This window comes from Hippopotamus amphibius, chromosome 9, assembly GCF_030028045.1.
Source record: "Hippopotamus amphibius kiboko isolate mHipAmp2 chromosome 9, mHipAmp2.hap2, whole genome shotgun sequence".
Taxonomy (NCBI): Eukaryota; Metazoa; Chordata; class Mammalia; order Artiodactyla; family Hippopotamidae; genus Hippopotamus; species Hippopotamus amphibius.
The window spans coordinates 142,613,580-142,635,465 of NC_080194.1; the positions used below are offsets into that span (position 1 = coordinate 142,613,580).

The following is a 21,886-nucleotide window of genomic DNA, read 5'->3' on the forward strand; positions in this document are numbered from 1 at the left end:
TAACATGTCCACAGGTTCTGGGATTAGAACCTCTTTGAGGGGGCATTACTCCATCTACCACAGTCTGCCTTCTGGCCCCCGCAAAGTTCACATCCATCCAACACGCAAAATACAGTCATTCTGTCCCAACATCCCCCTACGTCTCAACCCTTTATAGCATCAACTCAAAGTCCAAAATCTCACCTAAATCTTATTAGCTCAAAAGTCATAAATCTCATCATCTGAATAATGTAAATCAGGTCTGGGTTCACTCTGTGTGATTCGTCCTGAGGCAAAATCCCTCTCCATCTGTACACTTAGAAAATAAATGATCCTTGGGGGGGACTCGGGGGGGGGGGAGTCAAGGAAGGGAGGGAATATGGGGATATGTGTATAAAAACAGATGATTGAACCTGGTGTACCCCCCCCCAAAAAATAATGAAAGTACCTAGTTAATTAACATGAGAATATTTAGTTCATAAAATGAAAATGATTGTGACTAAGAAAAAAAAAAAAAAGAAAATAAATGATCTTGGGGCTTCCCTGGTGGCGCAGTGGTTGAGAATCCGCCTGCAAATGCAGGGAACACGGGTTCGATCCCTGGTCCAGGAAGATCCCACATGCTGCGGAGCAATGAAGCCCGTGCGCCACAACTACTAAGCCCGCACGCTACAACTGCTGAAGCCCACCCACTCTAGGGCCCAAGAGCCACAGCTACTGAGCCCGTGTGCTGCAAATACTGAAGCCTGTGCGCCTAGAGCCCATGCTCCACAACAAGAGAAGCCACTGCAATGAGAAGCCCACCCACTGCAATGAAGAGTAGCCTCCACTCGCCACAACTAGCGAAAGCCTGTGCACAGCAATGAAGACCCAATGCAGCCAAATAAATAAAATAAAATAAAATAAAAGATCTAATCCCAAAATACAGTAGTGACATAGGTATAGGGTAACAGTTATAGACAATCCCATTGACAAAGGAACAGAATGGAAGGAAAAAGGAACTGCAGTTCCAAGCAATTTTGAAATCCAGTGGAGCAAACTCAATTAGGTTTCTCTTATTCTTTAAAAAAATTTTTTTTTGTTTTTTTTGGCCACACAACATGTGGGATCTTAGTTCCCAGACCAGGGACTGAACCCAGGCCCTAGGCAGTGAAAGTGCAATGTCCTAACCACTGGACAGCCAGGGAATTCCCTCAAGTAGATTTCAAGGCCTAGGAATTATCCTCTTGGCTTAACGTTCTGCCCTCTGGGCCCTCGGCTCCACCCTGAGTCTTTTTCTTTTTTCACCCAGGGTAGCACATGCTTGCAGCTGAGTAGTATTATGAGGCTTTTCCTGCCTGTAGAGTTTGAGGGTCATTTCATTTTATCTTTCTCTGTCCCTGTCAGTCCAAGCCGGCAGTGTTTCTGCTGATACAACATGCTCAGAAACCTGTGGATCTCCCGTGTATGTCATTAGAAAACAGGCTCATCCGCAGGTCTTTCCTGCATAATTCCATCTCAGAGAGGGCACACACCTCACCTCTTCAAAGAGCTCTCTGTGTTACCAAATAGTGTGACCTTTTGTTCCTTTCTAGGCACTGGGAAAATGTTGTCCAGCCACATATTTGGCTTTCTCTCCCAAGCACACTTCCCTGACAGTGAGTCTCCTAATTTTATCATCTTTTGCAATCTGAATAGTTCTTTTTCATATAACTGTTGGATACAATTTAGCTAAGCTTTCTGTCACTATGTAACAAGATCCCTTTTTCATACAGTTTCCGACAACGTTCCTCATTTCCTTCTGAATCCTCAGCAGAAGTGCCTTTAATGCCAGTATTGCTATCAACAGTCTGTTTATGACGATTTAGGTATCCCCATCTAAGAAGATGTGGACTTTTTATACCACAGTCAGCAGAATTGTTAATTTCCACATGCCTACTAACAGTCTATTTGGGGCAATCAAAGTGTCTTCTATTACGCTTCTCAAAATTCTTCCAGTCTCTACCTAATTCCAAAGCCAATTCCACATTTTTGGGTATTTGCTATAGCAATACCCCACCTCCCAGTACCCGTATCAGTATTTTGTACTTTCTCATCGCAATGTGGCAGTCTATTGTGTGACTCTAGCAGTATGTTCATCCAGTCTGTTGTTAATAGACATTTGGGTTATTTCCAGTTTTCAGCTATTTCCGTGTGGCTTCTAGGAATGAACCTTTTTTGGTGGACATATACTTTTATTTCTCTCGGGTAAATGTCTTGGAGTGGCATTGCCTCAAGGGCGAGTCTCCCTCCACTCTTGGTCTGCTGTGGACAGCTAGCCTCCATGCTGCTTCTGCAGGCAGGTAAGGTATCCCTTTCTTAATCCTGATTTTGTCTAGGAAGTTCAGGTCTGTTCCCATCTTCGCTGGGACCTAAGCCTTCCTCTCCTGTTGCTTTAACCCAGGTTCCTAAGACCTGTGTTATTTCTGAAAGCCGTAGGAGTTGTTTGCTTCAGTTTTTGCTCTTCCCTGTAACTTAAAGCTCCCCCTACAGTTGGCATGTTGTCTTGCTTTTGACTCCATATGTGTATGAAAAATAGTTCTGGGGGTAACACGGTAACTAGCATTTCTATATGTTTGGGGAAGAGGGGGGCACACCTCTGCATCAGTTCATCATAAGAAGTCTCTTATTTAAACCTTTGCCTTCAAGGGGCAACTTTTTTAAGGCAAGTAATATCGATATACCATTTCACATGCGAGCACGCTGAAGCTGAAGGAAGTTAAATAGCTTGTCCAAAGTCTAATTCAGACAGCCAACATGTTTGAGATATTTAAAGCTTCCTGGGGCTCATGGTGGATGGGAGCAAATCCCCTGACCCCAGGCAGGAATTTTAGAGTGGATGCTTGAGAGGCACCGCCTGAGAAGGTAACTCACGGTGCCACAGGAGGGTTCGATTTCATGATCTTCACAGTATTAAGTGAGATGATACTGGTTCCGCAATTAGCATAGTGCCTGTAACATAGCAAGCGGTAAAAAAAAATGTTTGGGGGAATTCCCCTGCGGTCCAGTGTTTGGGACTCTGTGCTTCCACTGCAGGAGGTGGGGGCGGGGGATGGGGGGGGATGGGTTCAATCCCTGGTCAGGGAACTAAGCTCCTGCATGCTGTGTGGTGAGGCCAAAAACAAACAAAAAATGTTTGGGACTGTTGATATTATTATTATTGTTTTTAATTTACTGGCTGCAGAATGCGGAATCTTAGTTCCCTGACCAGGGATCGAATCTGTGCCCCCTGCACTGGAAGTGCGGAATCTTAACCACTGGACCTGCAGGGAAGTCCCTTGATTACTATTAATGAAATTATTATAATTTTTTCTGCTTTTAGAGTCCTTCCCCACAATATGATTTACAGAGCCATAGGCAGCTTCCCTACCAAGCCTCCTAAAACAAGAAGTTGTGGGTGGACCAGAATTTCCTGATTAAGAACCTGGAAGATAAATTGCTAGCTTTAGGAACTTCCCTGGTGGTGCAGTGTTTAAGAATCCATCTGCTAATGCAGGGGGACATGGGTTCAGTCCCTGGTCCGGGAAGTTCCCACATGCTGTGGAGCAACTAAGCCCGTGCACCACAGCTACTGAGCCCACATGTCACAACTACTGAAGCCCTGGTGCCTAGAGACTGTGTTCTGCAACAAGAGAAGCCCCTGCTCGCTGCAACTAGAGAAAGCCCACGCACAGCAATGAAGACCCAACGCTGCCTAAAAATAAATAAATAAAAATAAATAAAAGATTTCTAGCTTTATAGCACAGGGGAAATGCCATAGGGGCTATGAGGATGGTCTCTGGGACCAGACAGTGTGGATTTGGATCCCAGATCTTATATCCACTAGCTCTGGGATCTTCGTGTGTTGAACTTTTCTGGCTAAACTGAAGATAATCATACTAGTATTTCCTAGATTTATTGTGAGGAGCTGATGAGTTTCTAAAGGAAAAGCCTGTGTAAGAGTACTCAGCACGTAGCAGGCACACTCAGTGAATGTTAGTTTGGTTATCAGCTCAGTATTTTGTGCTGTTTCAGACATTTCTGGCTTTCTGTCTTCCAGGGACATGGTAGTGTCCCACTTGTGGCTGGGTAGAGCCACGACATGAGTTCTGGCCAGTGAGTTTTGAATAGAAGCGTTGTGTGTCACTTCTGGGTCAGGGCAGTTAAAGTCTTCAGGGTACTCTCCTTCTGTCAGGATGGCAGAAGTTCCGGATGGTGGCCGCCCCGTCATCCTGGGTGTCTGGGTGAGGATGGTGAACGCAACCCCTCTGAGACTGGAGATTGTTACTGCAGCATACGTGAGCCTATCCTGACTAACATGTAAACTGTTGTTGATATTTCTAGGATATCCTCCTGGAAGCATTTTAGTAACTCTTTTGTAGGATAACTGATGGTAGCCCCTTTCTGCATGTCCACCTGTGTAGTGCATCCCGACTTCATTGTTCTGCGTTCCAGCTTGTCAGTTCTCTTACATAGTTCTCATTTTCCTGAATGGAAAGTGATAAAAGTGACTCAGAAAACATTAACAGTCTTAATGTAATTGGATTCTTGCCACTGATCAAAGGGTTTTAAGAACCAGAAATTCCGTTTTTCTATTTACCATTTCCTGAATGAAACAGAAATAGTATAAGGGTTAGGCTTCTTTGGCAAGGATCTGAAGAAGTCACAGGCAGACATATTTCAGTGCATGTTTCCCAAGCACTCTCTCACTGTTCGTGATACCTGGCAGTGGAGCCCACAGCTCCTAACAACTGAATTTCCTCTTCTGGAGGCATTCACAACCAGCCACGCTGGAACCAACGGTTCATCTTTCCTTCCACAGTACCCGCGTTTTCAGCCCCAGCACCCACTGCACTCCATGTGGTGTGAGAATCCTGCTGTGTTCTGCTCCTCCAGTCAATTCCAGCAGGAACTTTGGAGGGTGGGGACGTCTGGTTATCCCTGTGTGGCGTCCCTCACTTTCCGCTCTCGTGCCGTACAAAATTCCGTGCCTAGCAAATACTCAGGAAATGTTTGTGAGAGTAAAACTTTCAACTTAGAGCAGTGGTCTTCCACCTGGGCTGCACCTTACCATCATCCAGGGAGCTTTAAAAAAAAAAAAAAATCCAGTGTCTGGGCCACACCTGAGACCAGTTAAATCAGAATTCCTTAGGGTGGGCTTCAGGGTGAGTGCTCTCCGGGTGATTAGTGCAGCCAAGATGCAGAACAACTGAACTGGAGGCTGTGTGACCATATATCAGAGGTGTTAAAATAATAAATTTAATATGCTGTTATTCTTTTTTTTAAGAACTTTTATTGAGATAGTGTTAACATACAATAAACTGAATATGCTGTTATTCTTGAGCAATGCCTAACTTTATACTTGTGTAATGCTTCACAGTTTTCAAGGTGCAGTGAATATTTAAACATTTAATAAAGATCTTACAATCTAGTGGGGGACAGAGGTATGTAGCAAATAATACCAGGAAGTGGGGAAGGGGATAGGGAGGGACTGTGTGTGCGCTCTGGCCTTGGGAGGGGAGAAGGTGCTGAGCACAGCATTTGATACAAAAACAGCTTAAAGGAAGCGCGTGGTGGCGGAAGGAAACAGCATCCCACTGTGACTCGGGAAAGCGGCTACATGCCCATCTGTGGAAGAGGCACACCACTTCCTCAGTTGTGCTGAGGGAGCGCCATCCCTGCTGGAGCAGCTCACAAAGATGCCCGGCAGCTCTGGCAAGGAGAGCTAACTCCCTGGGGAGACTGGGCCCTCCCCAGGACCCTGACAGGGGCTCTCGATCGCTGTTACCAACTCCCTGGGTGTTGGCAGGTGTCCCAGTGTTAGGGGGTCCAAGGTCCTTACTGTTGAAACCAGGCCCGCCCTAGTGGAGCCCTACGAACCGCTCCAGCTCCGTCTTCTCTCCCACTTTCAGCTCCAGGAAGACCGCAGCGTTTGCAGCTGTGTGATGCCTCGGGGCCTTGGTGCCTGCGGGGACCCAGTCCCTGCTCTTGCGGAATTCCGCATTCCTCCAGCCCCAGCTCAGGCTCTGCCCGTCCTGGGATCGCGTCGCCCCGCAGGGCCGGGGGAACCAGCCCTGTCTGGTCTGGGAGGCCAGGACCCTCGCTCCGCTCTGGGCGCCCGTCTGTCCTCCAGGCGCGGGACGGGAGCGAGCGCATCTCCGTGTGCTCGGCACGCAGCGCCGGGCCCACCCGGCCTCCCGCCGGCAGTCAGGAGTGAGCGAGCCAGGGAGCGAGGGGGGCGAGAGGACCCACGACTGGACGGCAAGGAGCGGGTGGGGCGGCGCGTGGGCGCACGAGAGGGCGACCGTGTGAAGGAATGCACGAGCCGCCGGGTGCCTGGGCGAGGGCAGCTTGGGGACTAAACGAGCGGGCCAGGGAGCCGGCAGCGAGCCCGCGGGGCGCAGCGGCGCACGGGGGAGGCCCGAGCGCGCGCCTGGACCGCGCCGCCTGCCCTCCCCTAGGCTGCGTGGCCGGGGCGGGGCGTGGCCGGGCGTGGGCGTGGATAGACCAGGGGTGGGCGGGGCGAGGCCGGGCGTGGGCGTGACAGACCCGGGCGGGGGCGGGGGCGAGGCCGGGCGGGGGCGGGGCTGGGCGGGGCAGGCCCGGGCGTGGGCGGGGCGAGGCCGGGCCGAGCCCGGGCTGCGGCGGAGGAAGTCACGTGGCGCGCGCTCACATGACTGGCGGCGCGATGGACCCGCTGCCCGCGGCGCCAGCGGCTGCAGCTGCTGAAGCGGAGGCGGACGGGGAGGTGGACCCGCCGGCGGCAGGTACGGCTGGGCCCCCGCGGGCCCCGCGCGGCTCCGGCCCGCGCCCCCGAGACCCGGCGGCCTCCGGTTGCCGCGCTGTCCGCGGACGCTCCGCGCCGGCTCCCCGCGCCCAGCCCTCGGCCCAGGAGGAAGCGTGGCCGCGCGGCCCCGAGCCCGAGCGCCTGGCCCGGGTGGCGCCTCGCCCGCGCCGCTGCCGGCGTCTCTCCGGGGCTGCCCGGGTCCCGGGGGCCGCAGGGCCCGCCCTCCGCCAGCTTCCCGCGCGCCGCGTGGGGCGCAGGCCCCGGACCTGCCGGCCTCGGCGAGCGCCCCGGCCGCGCAGGGCGCGTGTCCCCCGCGCCGGCCCGCCGCGTCTGCCCGTAAGCGCTTCTCTGGGTGGGGGCGCGAGGCTTGGCTTTTCTGGGCTGTCCCTGCTTCAGCGGCACCCCTCCTGTCCTCCAACTGGAAAGCAGATGTAGGTGGTGTTGGTGTGAGTTACTGCTGCTTCTTGGGGGTGGTGGGGGGCACAAGGTCGGAAACGCCGTCGGGGTGGGGGTCGGGGCCACGCTTAAAGTGAGTTCCCGAGGCTGCTAGACAGTTGATTCATTAGGGAGAGAAAGAGGCGGGAGTGGGGGTGGGCAGTGCATTAGACTGGCCTCATTGACGTGAAGACCCTTGGTGAGTCTGCGTCTGGGCAGCACCTCCCCCCCCCCCCCCCCCCCCAACACTGACCTTTAGTTATTTTTCCTTTCACTTGTAGCTGTGTAAGGAGAGGCTCTGGCTTGTCGTTAGAACATCGTGTTCATGAAGTCACACGTTTGAGCCCAGCGTGGGCCAGTCAGCCCGCCTATACCGGGGCCCCACTCTGGGCTCCTTGGCTGGGTTGCCCTTGGAAATGTGGGGCCGTGTTTGCGTGGGAAGGCTCCTTCCCCCGCGGGTTGTAAAGCAGTTCAGAGTTGCTGGATGTGGTGGTCGCTCAGGGGTCTCTTTGCAGGTACGGGGGCAGCACTGGATGTTTCCTGCAGGACTCACCCACTGGCTGCCATTGTGGTGTCATCTACCAGGGCTCTCAGAGACTGGCAGCCAGCCTTCTCTGGGGCCCTGGTGATTTTATTAGCCATCCTGGGTGGCAGGTGAAGTGGTAGAGCAACAAACAAACAAACAAAACCCTGGGAAGACTGAAACCCAGAGGCAAGTGACTTGCCCAGAGTGGGCAGTGTTAAAGGGGGCATGTCGTGGTGGGGACCGTGGTTGGAGGGGCTGGAGTCAGAAAATGCAAGTCTCTGAGAGTGAATTTTATCCAAAGGTGATATGTCTATCTCTCACGCTTTAGCAAAGGTGGATTTTTGATTGTTGAAGGAGTTGTGGCTTCTGGGTATGCAACCAGTTTCCTCTTCTGTGGTGTTCTGTCCACACAGCCAGAGCCCACCGTTAGGAGTGATTGTGGGGACTGTGGGGTCTGGGTCTTAGTAGTGCCTTTGGGATTGTCAGAAAGAATGTGTTCACTGTGGTTTTCAGCCTTAAGAGTCTTATATTCTAATTGCTGGAAGCTTAAGCTGTAAATGTTAACTCCCTCCCTAAAAATTTAACTTCCAGTTATGCAATACATAGACAAACACACTTGCTTTAAAGAAGCACAGAACATGATAAAGTCTCACCCCGTTTGCAGTCACTTCCTCTCATCTCTGTTTTTATGTTTTGTACATGTGTGTACTCAGACAGTGTGCACCTCCTGTGCGCTCCTGCCCGTGTTTCCCTAGGGTGGTGTGTTAGTTTTCTACTGCTGCTGTAACAAATTACCACAAACAGTGGCTTAAACAGCAAAAATTTGTGATCTTACAGTTCTGGAGGTCAGTAGCCCCAAACAGGTTTCCCTGGGCTAAAATCCAGCTGTGGACAGAGCTGCGTTCCATCTGGAGGCCCTCGGGGAGAAGCCATTTCTTGACCCTTTCCAGCTCTCCGATGCCTCCCGCATTCCTTGCCTGATAATCCCGTGCTCCAGCTACCGTAGGCCACACCTTTCTTGTCCTGTCATTTCTGATTCTCTTTCTTTTGTCCACTTCTTCCACTTTCAAGGACCCCTAGGATTACGTTGGGCCCACCTGGTAATCAACATCCTCGCCCTGTTTTTAAGGTCAGCTCATTAGCAACCTTTATTTCATCTTCACCTTTGATTCCCCTTTGCTGTGTAATCCAGCAGATTCACAGGTTCCAGGGTTAGGACGTGAGTACCTTCAGGGACCGTTATTCTGCCTTGGTTGCCTTAAGGAGTGGAACTGCTGGGTCACAGGGCTGCACATTTTTTTGTTTTAACAAATAATGACAAATTATTCTCTCTGGTGGCTGTTACCACTTTATACCAGTAACAGCAAAGCATCTTTTCCCCATAGCCTCATCGCCATTAAAATCCCTTTTTAAAAAAACTCCCTTCAGCGTTAGAGAAATTAAGAACGTGTTTTATGTTTATTTTAATTTCTGTTTCTTCGATTATGGGTGAGGTTTGGTTTCCTGGAACACTTTGACCTTGCGTGGCCTCTCTGAGCTGATGGCGTTTTGTCTTCTGCCCATTTTCTTAGGGCACTTTTTTTTTTGTTTTTTTAGCTGTTCTTTTTGTATTTTGGACATTTTATATTAAAATCATAACTATCAAAATATCTGACTGGTACACTTTGTTTTCTGACTGTAGCTTGAGAGTTTGCATCAGGGCCTGTTTAGAGGTTACAGAGCTCAGTGACTGTACCGTAGAGCAGCAAAGCATGAGTATGATATGTGCTTGGGATTTGGGGGACTGCATCGTACACTGATAAAAAATACAGACAAATTACTGCTGGGTATATTACTGCTTCCTACAGTCCTGAAGACCTAAACGTGGTTTTTATTTTTTGATTGATTTATTTATTGGCCGTGCCTCATGGCTTGCGGGATCTTAATTCCCCGACCAGGGATCGAATCTGAGCCCTTGGCAGTGAAAGTGCCGCCCCGTCCTTACCACTGGACTGCCAGGGAATTCCCCTAAACTTGGTTTTTAGAACAAGGGAGAATCAGCTTCACTTCCATTGGAGCGCCTCATTGGACGGCACTCCATACATCCCATTCGGTTAGGAAGCTCTGAGCCGTGTGTCTTCCCAAACCTCCAGCTGCCTCCTGGTGTTCTGTGGGGTCAGGCCTGAACTCTGCTCGCTCTCCAAGCTGCTCCGTGCCCGGCAGCCACCGTCTCTGCGCGCCTGTGCGGGGTCCAGCCTCTGTGCTCGCGCCAGCACCCTTGCTGCTGCTCTGCCTGTACACATTTGTGAGGCAGTTCACTGAGCTGTCGCTTAAGATGTGTGCATTTGACAGATTAAATTATACCTTAAAGTACCATCTGCACTGGGGCAAGAAACCTTCCTGTCCGTCTCTCTCCCTCTGTTACACACATTTCCGTTGTCAACTCCTGACGGGCAGAAACCATTATTTTTATTTACATCCCAGTATCTAGAATAGTATCTGCTATGCAGAGAGGGCTCTGATGTTGGAAAAGAGTTACATTTTTTTCTTTTTTTGTCACATGTGGGATCTTAGTTCCCCCACCAGGGATGGAATCTGGGCCCTCTGCAGTGGAAGTGTGGAGTCCTAACCACTGGACCGCCAGGGAAGTCCCTAGAATTACATTTTTATCGTAAGTGTTTTTTAGGATAGTATCACATTTTAATTTGGTAACAATGGTAGCTATGCAGACATTACTGAAATTGGTGTTAATGGTCTTTGAGCTCCGTCTCTCTCTCTCTCTCTCTCTCTCTCTCTCTCTCTCTCTCTTTCTCTCTCGCTGTCTCGCTCTGTGTGTGTGTGTCTGTCTGTCTCACACACACACACACACACACACACACACAATTTGCAAGGTAAAATGTGTCCATTTGAAGAAAGAGGAACTGAATTACTGTTACGTAGAACACATTTTGCCAGAATTTGTGGTTAGCAAGAAAGTGATGTGTTTCGGGTGGGGGAATTCTGTTTTGGTTAATTTTTTCCTTCCTAAGAAGAATGCACCAGAAAAAGAGACGTTTGGCCAGCAGGGTGCTGGGGTGTTGGGAGAGGCTGGAGTGCTGAGGTGCTGGAGAGCTGTGAGCTGACTCCTGTGGCCTGGGGTGTGTGCGGTGCGTGTTAACAGGAGCTGCCCCGGTGGTTAGAACCTGGGGCAAGTGAGCAGACAGGCGGCCTGGACTCTAGGGAATTCAAAGAGCTCGACCCTTGACCGCGCACGTTATCCTCTGAAGAACCGTAATGTTTTCATCCTTTGAATGTTTTTATTGTAGAATCATTAAGAAATCATAACCAGACTTGGGGTAGACGTTCTCGGTGAAAGTGTCAGTGTTAACACTTCACGTGGGACAGGTGGGCGCAGGAGGGCCCCAGATGTGATCTGTGAGTTGAGCTCTAGGAGAAGCTGAGGCCACGCGTGGCTCTGTGTCCTGCTGGCCGGGTTGTAGGAGGACACACGTGTCCTTGGGCTGTGTGGATAGGTGTGCTGGTGGGGGGGGATCCTTCATCCCTCTTACCCAATTTGGAGTGTCTATGCTAAGCAGAAGTAAAGTGCCATTTCATAATTGATGAATTCCAGGGAAGCTTGGTAGGGACTGGAGAGATCTCTGAGAAGTACATGGACGTGATTTTCCGAGACTCTTTACCCTGATTTGTGCTACTGAGGTTCTCTCCTGCGCGTCTTATGAATGAATTGTAAGCAGACCAGTAGAGTTTCATGTGGTATGTGATTTGGCGCTTTGAGGAGAGTGTTGTTATACAAGTAGGAGAAATCACCCGTGAGCCCACAACCGCGGAGCTTTAGTGTATTTCCTTTCTCCTGTGCATATGCCGTTTCACATAGTTAACCTCAGGGTGTACTTACGTTTTGTAGCCTGTTCACTTCACTGAACATTATTCTACTCTACTAAAAGGTTTTCGTGAGTCTCTATTTGATGTCTGTGTAGTAAATGAGTCCAGGAATGTTTGTTTGTGCTTTTCAAGTGCTGATGTCGTAAAGTTTGATCCCTTACATCGAATCAATATTAAAAAATGTCCTGATGCTTGCACTTAGTAAACAAAGTCTCTGTCCTGCTAAACTAGTTCCCCAACCTAGAGGTGACCGCTGCTGTCAGCTGTGCATGTTGAATCACACTTTTAGTAAGCTCAGTTGTTAGGCTTTCAGAGCTAGGGAAAGGTGAGTCTGCGAGGGATACAGGACAAGGGGCTTCTAGGGTTCCAGCGTCTTTTAATTTTCGACCTGGATAGTGGTTCCATGTGTGTTTATATAGTTTTGTTAAACTGTCCATAGACATTTTATGTGTGTGTGTATGTGTGTGTGTATTTCACAGTAGAAAATGTTGGTGGAAAACCCAGTGTGTCCCAGACCTTGAGACATTCAGTGGCCTTGCTAACAGCACAGTTTGGCCACCACCGGCGGGCGCTGGGGACCTCGTCCTGAGCAGCTCTGTGGGAGTCCTGGCCGGCCTCGGTTGCCACTCCGGGGTTCCTGTCGAAGGCGTTTATAGTGAAATGCGTGTTTTGTTGGATCAGCATCCCCGCCTCCAGAGAATCCGGCGTTGATCAGCCGGAGGTCCCCGGCTCTGCTGTTTCTGAGGTCTGTGCCTGGGGTCATTGGCGCTGGCCCAGCCCCCTGGTGAGTCCAGGTGTTCCCGCGGCCCTGGGACCTGTAGGAAGGAGGACCCAGACCCCAGGGCCACTGGCGTCTGTGTGGCAGCGGGAGGCACGTCTGGGGAGGTCACGTGCTGTGGGAAGCACGCACCTCTTTGGCAGAGTCCGTCTGCTGGGACGGGGGTCAGCCGAGACTCCTGACTCGGCGCAGTTTGTTATCTCTAGAAGCTGTAACTTCACCTCCCAGCTCCCGAGAAGTTCCAGTCCAGGCTGGGGGTGGAGGAGTCTTCCAGGAACTGGCCACTCCGTGCTGGGTACTGCACCAAAGGGAGGTTTGAAGTTGCGTTGTCAGCCCTTCAGGGCCCGAGGCCGGTCAGTCGGGTGTGGTCTTTTTTGCACTCCGGGTGTCCTCCTTAGGATGGGCGTGAGGTAGGGAGGCTCGTGGAAGTTTCTGCAAGAGGTTAAAGTTTACCTGTGCCCTGTGGGAGGGGCCTGTTTCCCCCGGGGGGCTCTGCTGGGAGGACGGGCACCCCGTCCCCGGCCCCCTGGACGGCAGGGGTTTGTTTGGCACGTTCTTCACAGCGTGGTGGTGCCGTGTGGTTGCCGTGGTGGCCGAGCCTCGCAGAGCGCCTGCTGCGGGCCGGACACGCTTCCTCGTGCCTGACGTGTAAGAGAGCTTCGTCCTCGCAGGAGTGCTGTGAGGCGAGGCACGCCGGCACCCCTGCTTTACACGTGGGGAGACTGAGGCACGCGGAGGCCGTCACTTGCCTGACACCTACGGCTCGTGGACGGCGGAGCTGCGGGCCCGTCTGGCGCCCCGCTCCGGCGATGAGGTGGGGGTGTCACCTCCCTGCTCCAGCCGACCTAGCTCGGCCACCCTGTGGACCCCCTTCAGGGCCCTGGCTGGAGAATTCGCTTCTGACTGCTTTAAGCAGCCCCTCCCAGAGACCCTTCCGTCCTCAGAGGGGTTTTCTGGGGGGGAGGTGGTTCCGTGTGCCTGTTCCCGTAACGTCCAGCCGAGACCCTCGTGAGGTGTGCTGTTCCCTTTTCCGAAGGGCAGCGGCGCGGGCGCCCGCGTGGGCCTCAGCCCCGCACCCGTCCGCTGAGAGCGCCGAGGGCCGTCTGGGGCGCGGGCTGTGGCGCGGGGCTGCTCTCCAGCTGAGTTGGGGTGAAAGCGCTCAAGCAGACCAGGCGCACATGTGGCCCCCACGGCGGGGGGAGAGGCTCCGGTTGCCCTGGCTCGCCGGGCTGGGAGGGTTGAGCGGACGGCGGCGCCGGGGAGCCTAGCCCTCGTTGCCTGGAACACGCGGCCTCCACCTCCAGCGCAGATTTAATTGTGGGGGAGAACTGACTAAATATCTTTTTCTGTGACATTTTTCACAGTTCCTGCCCTGCTCACGCCAGTGTCCGAGGCGTCCCGTGTTCTGCTTGCTTAATGGCATTCCTGCGTGTCTGCCCTGCAGGCAGCCGGAGGCAGGGGCCTGTCTCTCTCCTCGTGACGCCTTCTGTCGATCCATAAATGCCTGTTGAAATGGCGTTAACTGTATGTCACTTGGCTTCTAATATTGGGCGATTGCTTGGAACGGTATTAAAAGGACCGAATTAGGCTGCGAACGCAGCTTCTCTATTTAGCCTCTGCGGGGATCGAGACATACTTCCATCTGCCAGATATTTTGGAATGTGTTCACGTTCATGTCCAGATACTCTAGAAAACCTGAGTCACTTTCAGACGGGACCATCCAGGCCCAGGTGGAGGGTTTAAAAAAAAAAAGAACAAAACCAAAACCGGATTGAATTTAGTTAAACAGAGATGAGTCTTCTTTTTGGAACGTTGAACTTCTACTTTGTTAGTTATTCCAAGATTTCCCAAGTTAACTAAAATAGTACTCTTTGTATACTCTGGAATAAGTCCCTGGGCCTCCCCACCTAAACACATTCCAGAAATGAGAGACCCAAGAGGCTTTTTGAGGAAGAGGCTCGATGAACCCTTTCAGAAGCAGGCTTGGTGAGATTTACAGAGAAGCAGGGGTCCCGTGGCTGCCGTGCGGGTCCCTCTTGCTCCGCGTTGAGTCAGCGGAAATCACCTGATAGGTGACTCCTTTCGGGACTGGGCTTCGGTTTTGTGACGTCCTAAGGGAACAAACCAGTGATTTTTACCCCCCTTTTTGTGGTTTGGCCTCTTGCTCGGGGAGGAACAGCCACTTTCAGCCGGCGAAGGCCCACTTGTGTGACCGTGATTGGGTCACGTCGGGGAGGTCCCCGGGACTCTGGGAGTCCCATCCTCAGGGGACCCGGTGCGTGAGGGTGCGACGTCCGCTGGCCAGCGGTTCATTCGGTCTGTGGTTTCATCTGGGCACGGGTCCTGTGAAAACCAGGCGCTGGGCTAGAGGCTTTCACACATAAATGTATGTTTAAATTCTTGCAGCCAACCAGTAATGCAGATGGTGTTGTCGCGATTTTGGGGAGGAGAGAGCTGGGTGCAGAGAGGTGAGCTGCTGGTTCCCAGTCACAGAGGAGTCAGCAGTTTGCGCTGAGACCCTCTGACCTCTGGCCCAGACGTGGGGTGTACCCACCCCTGCCCCCCTCCACGTTGTGGGCGTCAAATGAGGCCCTGTGAGTTGAGGAGGCAACACAGGATCTGGTGTCATTGGGTAACCTGGCGCACGTACAGGCCCATGAGTCACCTGGCCGACTCTGCGGTCAGGCAGGCCATGCCGCCGGCTGGGCCTCCAGCTTTCACATCTGTGAAATGGGGTCACAGTACCTATGTAGAGTGCTTGTGGGGTTCAGGAGATGTTGTACAAGCATCCAGGGGGCTCGGACACTGGTCGTGGCTCTTGCATTACTGGTGTCCACACTGTACACAGCTGTCCAGGTGACCGTCTTCATTCCAGCCTTTGGATTCATGGCAAGAGGAAGGGGAGAAACAGCATGTTATCAAGGGGAACTTGACTGGTTTCTTAGCCCTCAGTGGCTGCTTCCGCTTCGACTGAGGCTTCAGGCCACATGGACCCCAGGGAGGTCCCCAGCGTCTGAGCGTGGCCACTTGGAGTTTCTGTGGCAGCATCACCAGCTCAGTTTTTCTTACTTGTGCCCGAAACCCAACCGAAGGATTTCACGGGTAGATGGTATTTTCCCTTCTCGGCAGTCACCAGCTGCGAGCCGTCTGTGTTCCAGGCACAGCGCTGGGGGGGCAGGAAACTTGGTTTGTGTTCTCTAGAACTGGCGAGGGGAGGAGAAGGAATTCGTGAAGCATTGTGGAGGCTCTGTTGAGATATAACTCGCCACAGAACTCGCCCGTTTCAAGCGCACAGTTCCGCGGTTTTTTGTGTTTGCCGAGTCAGCAGCCGCTCCCACCGTCGGCTCGAGGGCCCCTCATCCTCCCGTAGCCGGCGGGGGTCCCTCCCCGGTTCCCCCCACCCCTCTTCCCGCAGCCCGGCAGCCGCTCCTCTTCGTGTCTCTGTAGATTTGCCTGTTCTGGACATTTCTTGTAAATAGAACCATGTAATGTGTGGTCCTCTGTGACTGCCCGCCTTCACTCAGCAGGGTGTTTTCCGGGTTCATCAGTCTCGTAGCGTGGATCAGTACTTCGTGTCTTTTCATGGCTGAGGGACGCTTCGTCGTATGGACAGGTCACGTCTCACCCCTTCAGCAGCCCGTGGGCGCGCGGGCCGTGTCCGGGTCTCGGCTGTGATGGCTCATGCGGACGGGAGCGTTCACACACGCCTCTGTGTGGGCGTGGGAGTTCCTTTCTCGTGGGTGTACACCTAGGAGTGGAGTCACTGGGCCGCGCGGGAACCTGTGTGTAACCTGTTGAGGAGCTGCCAGACTGTTTTGCAGCAGAGAGTGAGGGTTCCGCTTTCTCCCCGTCCTCGCCAGCACTTGTCAGCGCCTGCCTGTTGGATTACAGCCGTCGCAGTGGGTGGGGTCTCGTGGGTCTGGGCGTCTTTTCACGTGCCTGTTGGCCTTTTGTACATCTCCTTTGGCGAGATGTCCGTTCACATCCCTTGTCCATCTTTAAAATTAGGTAATTTGTCTTTTTAAAAAACTTGAGTTATAAGAATCTTTATGTATTTTAGACCCAAGTCCCTTATCAGATACATGGTTGACAGATGTTTTCTCCTTTTCTGTGGGTTGTCTTTTCGCTTTCTTCATGGTATCCGTTGACAGCACAACGGTTTTTAATTTTGACGAAGTCCAGTGCGTCTGTTTTGTTCTTTTGCTCATGCTTTTGGTGTCATATCTAAAAAGGCTTTGCCTAACCCAGGATCATAAAGATTTACTCTATATTTCTTGCTGAGAGCTTTGTAGATTTAGGTCTTACATTTAGGTCTGTGATCCAGTTTGAGTGAGCTGTTGTGTGGGGGGTGAGGAAGGGGTCTGGTGTCATCGTTTGCGTTTGGAAACCCAGTTGTCCATCATGAAGAACTTTTCGGGTTCACATGCTGTGTGCCGCCCCTGTGCTAGGCAGTGTTAGGGAATCCACGCTCCCTGCAGGGGTTTACGTGCTGTGTGGGAGCCACCCGTGAGCGAGGTGGCCTGGGAGAGCTCAGCAAGGACACTCAGGCTGACCTGAGAGCAGGAAGGATGGGTGACTCCAGCCGGGGCTCGGGGAACACTTCACTGGTGAAGGGGTGTCTGCACTGAGCTTCGGAGGCTGGAGGGGGTTCAGTTCAGAAATTCTCAGCTGAGTACCAGAGGGCTTGGAGGGACCTTAAGAGATTGTCTGTTTATATTTTGCTTTGAGGTAAAAACACTTAAACCTTCGCAGGGAGGTGAAAATCATTCATTTCTTGCAGTGTAGGTTGGTTATCTGCAAGGCACATTATAGCTTTACGTAGTCAGGGTTTTTGCCTTATATTCTTTGAGGGGGATAATCAGATACAGCTGCAACTTGGCAGAGAGGCTGTGGGGGGATGGGAAGACACCGCCAGCGTGAGGATGTCACTGCTCAGGGCTCCACGTGGCCACGCCTGTTGACAGCCATCCTGTGTGGGCAGCTCTTCCTTCTCGCAGCAGCTCACCGAGGTATGGTTCCTGTGCCTGGCGAGGCCTGAGTGCGATGTGTGGGGCGGGGAGGGCGTGGGACTGTCGCGCTGCCTGGGAGAGCGCAGCAGGCCTTGAGCTCTCCTGCGGCCTTCCTGCTCCTGCGGGTCAGAGTCCTGCCCTCTGTCGACAGATGCTGATGGAGCATGTACTCCATGCCGGGCACTGTTCTTGGCCGCCGGGAGTAGACGAAAAGGCCTGCTCTTGTGGGGTCAGTGTTCCCGCAGTGGGAGGTGGACAGTGTTCGGTAGACAAAGCAAGTCGGTGATGCACATCAGAGCCGTGGAGGGCAGTTAGGGTGCAGGTGGCTGTTGTCACTGAGGAAACGTCATTGAGAGTGATTTTTGCACCAAGATTCAAAGGAGATGGTCTGGTGGATTTCTGGATAAGAGGATTCTGGCAGAAGAGACAACAGACCAAGGCCCCAGGCCAGCAGGTGTGAGCTGCGTTCGAGGGGCGGCTGGGAAGCCGGTGTGGCTGGAGAGAGGGGAGCAGGGGGCAAAGGTGCCTGCTGGCCGGGAAGGATGAGGGGGAGTTTTCGGGGTGCGGTGGTGGAGTTGAGGAAGCCTCGCGTTAAGAGCTGTTCTCCTTAGGGGTTGCCATTCTGATCCTCAGGAAACTTTAGTTTCTTTTTCTTTTTTTTTTTTTTAATGCTGCTAGGATACATGCACAGATCACCAAGGTGGCTGCAGTCACTCTCCGAGGGGGGGTTTCTGAAGAGAGAGTGTTAGTGATGTAGTGTGGTTTGTGTGGGCAGATAAAAGCCATTTGGGAAGTGTCTGTTAGCAGGAAAAGAATGTGGAATTCTCTAGGAATGGAATCTAAGAATAGAATAAAAAATACAGCAAAATATGTTGTGAACGGTGGTATTCTTCATGCTGTTTTTATAGCAGAAAGCAGTCAGAAGGAGAAGAGCTAAATGATTTTTAGTCCCATACCTAAGTCATGAAGCAGTTTCTACAGGTAGTAGTCCTAACTTTCAAGAATATGGAACAGTGGTTGTAATGTAAAAAGAGTGAAATCAAGGTAAAATGACACATGAATTGCAAGGATATTAAAGAGTCAAGGGCCTACCAGGAAGACGAGGAAAACTGGACGGAAAATAATGAGTGTCGGCCAGCGTACGAGGCAGCTGGAGCCGCTGCTGCTGGCAGTGTAAATTGGCTCAGCCACTTGGAAAACTGGGATTATTTACTGAGCTGCACATATGAAACCCCAGGATCCAGTAGTTTCACTCTTAGGAATGTACCCAGCAGAAATGCACACACGTGTCCACCAACATTGGGGTGCTGGCGTGTTCTTAGCAGTGGTGTGTGAAGCTGCCCAGATGCCGGGCGGCAGCAGAGTGGGTGATAGGCGCTGGTGTCCGCGGCAGGAACACGGTCTGTCTGCAGCCCATGAGCTCTGTGGGGGGGCCACGCACGCCGAGCTGAGTGAAAGGAGTCAGAAACGGGGACTCAGGGTTCGAGTCCACGTGTATGCTGTCCGTGTAAAAACAGGCAGAGGCAGATAACCTGTGGCTTCAGACATCTCTCCCTTGGGGAGGAGGGGATGTGAGGGGCGCCTTTCTGTGTCTGGGCGCTGTTACACTAGCGTGTAAGTTCATTGTGCCGAACAGTTGTGAGGTGTTCTGTAAGCATGCTCTGTCTTATTTATTTTATTTATTAAAAAAAAGTTGTATTTATTTTAAAAATATTTACATATTTATAGCTGTGTTGGGTCTCTGTTGCTGCGTGCAGGCTTTCTCCAGTTGCGACAAGTGGGGGCTTCTCATTGCAGTGGCTTCTCTTGTTGCGGAACACGGGCTCTAGAGCGCTTGGGCTTCAGTAGTTGCATCGCGTGGGCTCAGGAGTTGTGGCTCGCAGGCTTAGTTGCTCTGAAGTCTCTGGGGTCTTCCTGGATCAGGGATGGAACCCGTGTCTCCTGCACTGGCAGGCGGATTCTTAGCCACTGCGACACCAGGGAAGTCCCCATAAAAGGGTTTTAAAAGCCAGTGGGAAAAGAAAGGAATTGTATGTTTATTATATATAATGAAATACAGTGTTTGCATGTACTTTCTGGACACTTGTGGCGAGAAAGTGCACGGACCTGCCTGGAAATGGTATCCGTCAACTCTAGGATAGTGGTTATTTTGGAATAGGAAACGGGGGGGTGGGGAGGATGGTGTGCCTCTGTAACATTTTATTTATTTAAAATTATTTTCAGCAAAAAATATGGCACAGTGAAATCTCAGATATATGGGTTCTGAAATTTTCTGTTTTTTTATGTATGTTTGAAGTGTTTCACAACAAAAACACATGTATCTAAAAGGTACTTGAGGAGAGAATGGAAGGGAAACAGTGTTCACAGCAGTTATCTGAGTGGCTAGGAATTTAGGAGGTTTTTGGTTTTACAGAGAAGTGGAAAGAGAAACGCGATCACGGAAGCTTGGAAATATGCTTGGTATTTGAAAACTGTGTCATGTTACAACCCTGTAAGCGTGACGACTAACGCACACCGTGCGCGTGGATGTGTATAGATTGTTGGGTTGGAGGGATTTTTCTTTATTTCAAGGTATTGTCATGCTACATGAAATAAGTTATTAAAAGTAAACCTTCAAGCTGATGAGGTCGAGGCCACGCACATCCTGAGCTGGGGGTAATCAGGGCCCGGCTGGTGACAGGTCACCGCTCAGGGGGAGCTGGCGGCCGCTGAGGCGGCTCTGTTTCCTGGCGTTCCCTGCCGAAGGCTCACTTCGGAGGCTGTGGCCACGAGAAGGACCGGGAAACTTCTGCTTCCATTTCCTGAGAACAGTTTGTTAATTTCAGAAAAACAGCGTCGCTTGGAGAAGGTTTCAAAGGTTGAAGCAGTTTCAGGAGCCTGAGAGGGAATGTTCGGGTTGGGAATGGAGGGTGTCTGCTGACCTCACTTCACAGTATTTGGGTGAAAAGGTGGTCTCCTGGAATGTCATTCATTCCACACCCGATGGCCGGTTAAAGCGCGGTCGCGGCGTTTGTGAACATCTGCTTTCTGTTAGATGAGGGGCGTGGGTCTGGGCGAGGCCCTGAATTCCTTGCCTCTGGCCACCCTGTGACAGTGGTTCTCGCACTGTGGCCGCTGGACCAGCCGCGTCCTCTGGGAACTTGTTGGAAACTCAGAGTCCTAGGCCCCACCCTAGACGCTGGGAGTGGGGCCCATAAATCTGTGTTTTTTTAAATGTAAAATGTACTTCACAAAATTTTAACTGTTTTTAGGTGTACAGTTCTGTGGCGTTACGTACATTCATATTCTTGTGCCACTGACACCATGCATCTTAGAACTTACTCATCTTGCAAAGTGGAAACTGTCCCCATTGAACACTCACTTCCCATCCTCTCCTCCCCTAGCCCCTGGCACCCACCACCTGCCTTCTTTTTCTATGAATTTGCTCTAGGAACCTCACGTGCGTGGAATCCCGCATTGTCCTTTCATGTCTAGCTTATTTCACTGAACGTGGTGTCCTCAAGGTTCATCCACGATGTAGCAGGTGTCCGTGCTTGCTTCCTTTTTAAGGCTGAAGAGTGTCCCCTGTGTGGATGGGACGGCATGTTGTGGGGCATTCATCTGTCGGTGGACGCGTGGGTGGTTCCACCTTTCCGCTACCGTGAATAATACTGCTGTGAACATGGCAAAATATGTGTTCTAGTTCCTGCTTTCAGTTCTTTGGGTCTAGACCCAGAAGTGGGATTGCTGGATCCTGTGGTGTCTATATTTACTTCTTTGAGGAACTGCTGTGCTGTTTTGCACAGTGGCTGCACCGGTTCTTACAGTCCCACTGGCCACACACAAGGCCTCCAATCCCTCCACGCCCTTGACGACACTTTTTTTTTTTTTAATAACAGCTACTTTAACCATCAGTGTGCGGTCGAGCGGTCGAGCCCTCAGAAGATCCTGATGTGTGCTCGGTGTGGCGACGTCAGCCCTGTGACGGTGTCGTGTCTGGCTGGTCCCTGTCCGCCCCACGTTCGGGTGAACAGCAGCCTAGGACGGCCGCGGGGGTGGAACCCTGAACGTGGGGTCCATCAGAAGACACGTTTGCACGCACCTGCCACTCAGCAGACACAATAGGACCTTCCGCACTGGCTGCCTTTGGGGGCCACGTGGCCTCTCATGGCTCGAAAGGCACTTGACACGGTTGGGGCGCCCTGCTAGCGGGGGTGCCCGGGGGGGTCTGGGCTGCGCGGGGTGAGGAGTTTCTCCGAATGCTGAGAGCAGCCCGCCCCGTGGGCCGGTGTGCATCATGTGGGCTGGCCGGGCTGGCCGTGGCCCCCCGTGGGTGGCACGCTGGGCTCACTGTGCGGGTCCCCAGTCCTGGACGTGTGCGTCGGTCGGCATTTGCCAGAGTTTGCTGGGGTGAAGCAAGGGCGTGCGCGAGACAGCGTGGTTTCTTGGGCAAACCCTGTTTGTTTCCCAAAGCTCTGCTTGGGAGCAAGGGCCCCAGATGCTCGCTGCTAACAGAACACGTGGGGCTAGACCTC

General features: G+C 52.0%; 1 protein-coding gene across 1 annotated transcript in view; it reads left to right on the top strand.

The window, feature by feature from the left end:
* The first annotated feature begins 6,598 nt into the window (after nt 1-6,598).
* SNX8 (sorting nexin 8) overlaps nt 6,599-21,886 on the top strand; it is a 38,066-nt gene continuing 22,778 nt past the window's right edge. Inside the window, exon 1 of the mRNA XM_057695701.1 lies at nt 6,599-6,743. Coding sequence (XP_057551684.1) covers nt 6,650-6,743 — 94 coding nt within the window. The 5' untranslated portion in view covers nt 6,599-6,649. The remainder of the gene's footprint in view (nt 6,744-21,886) is intronic.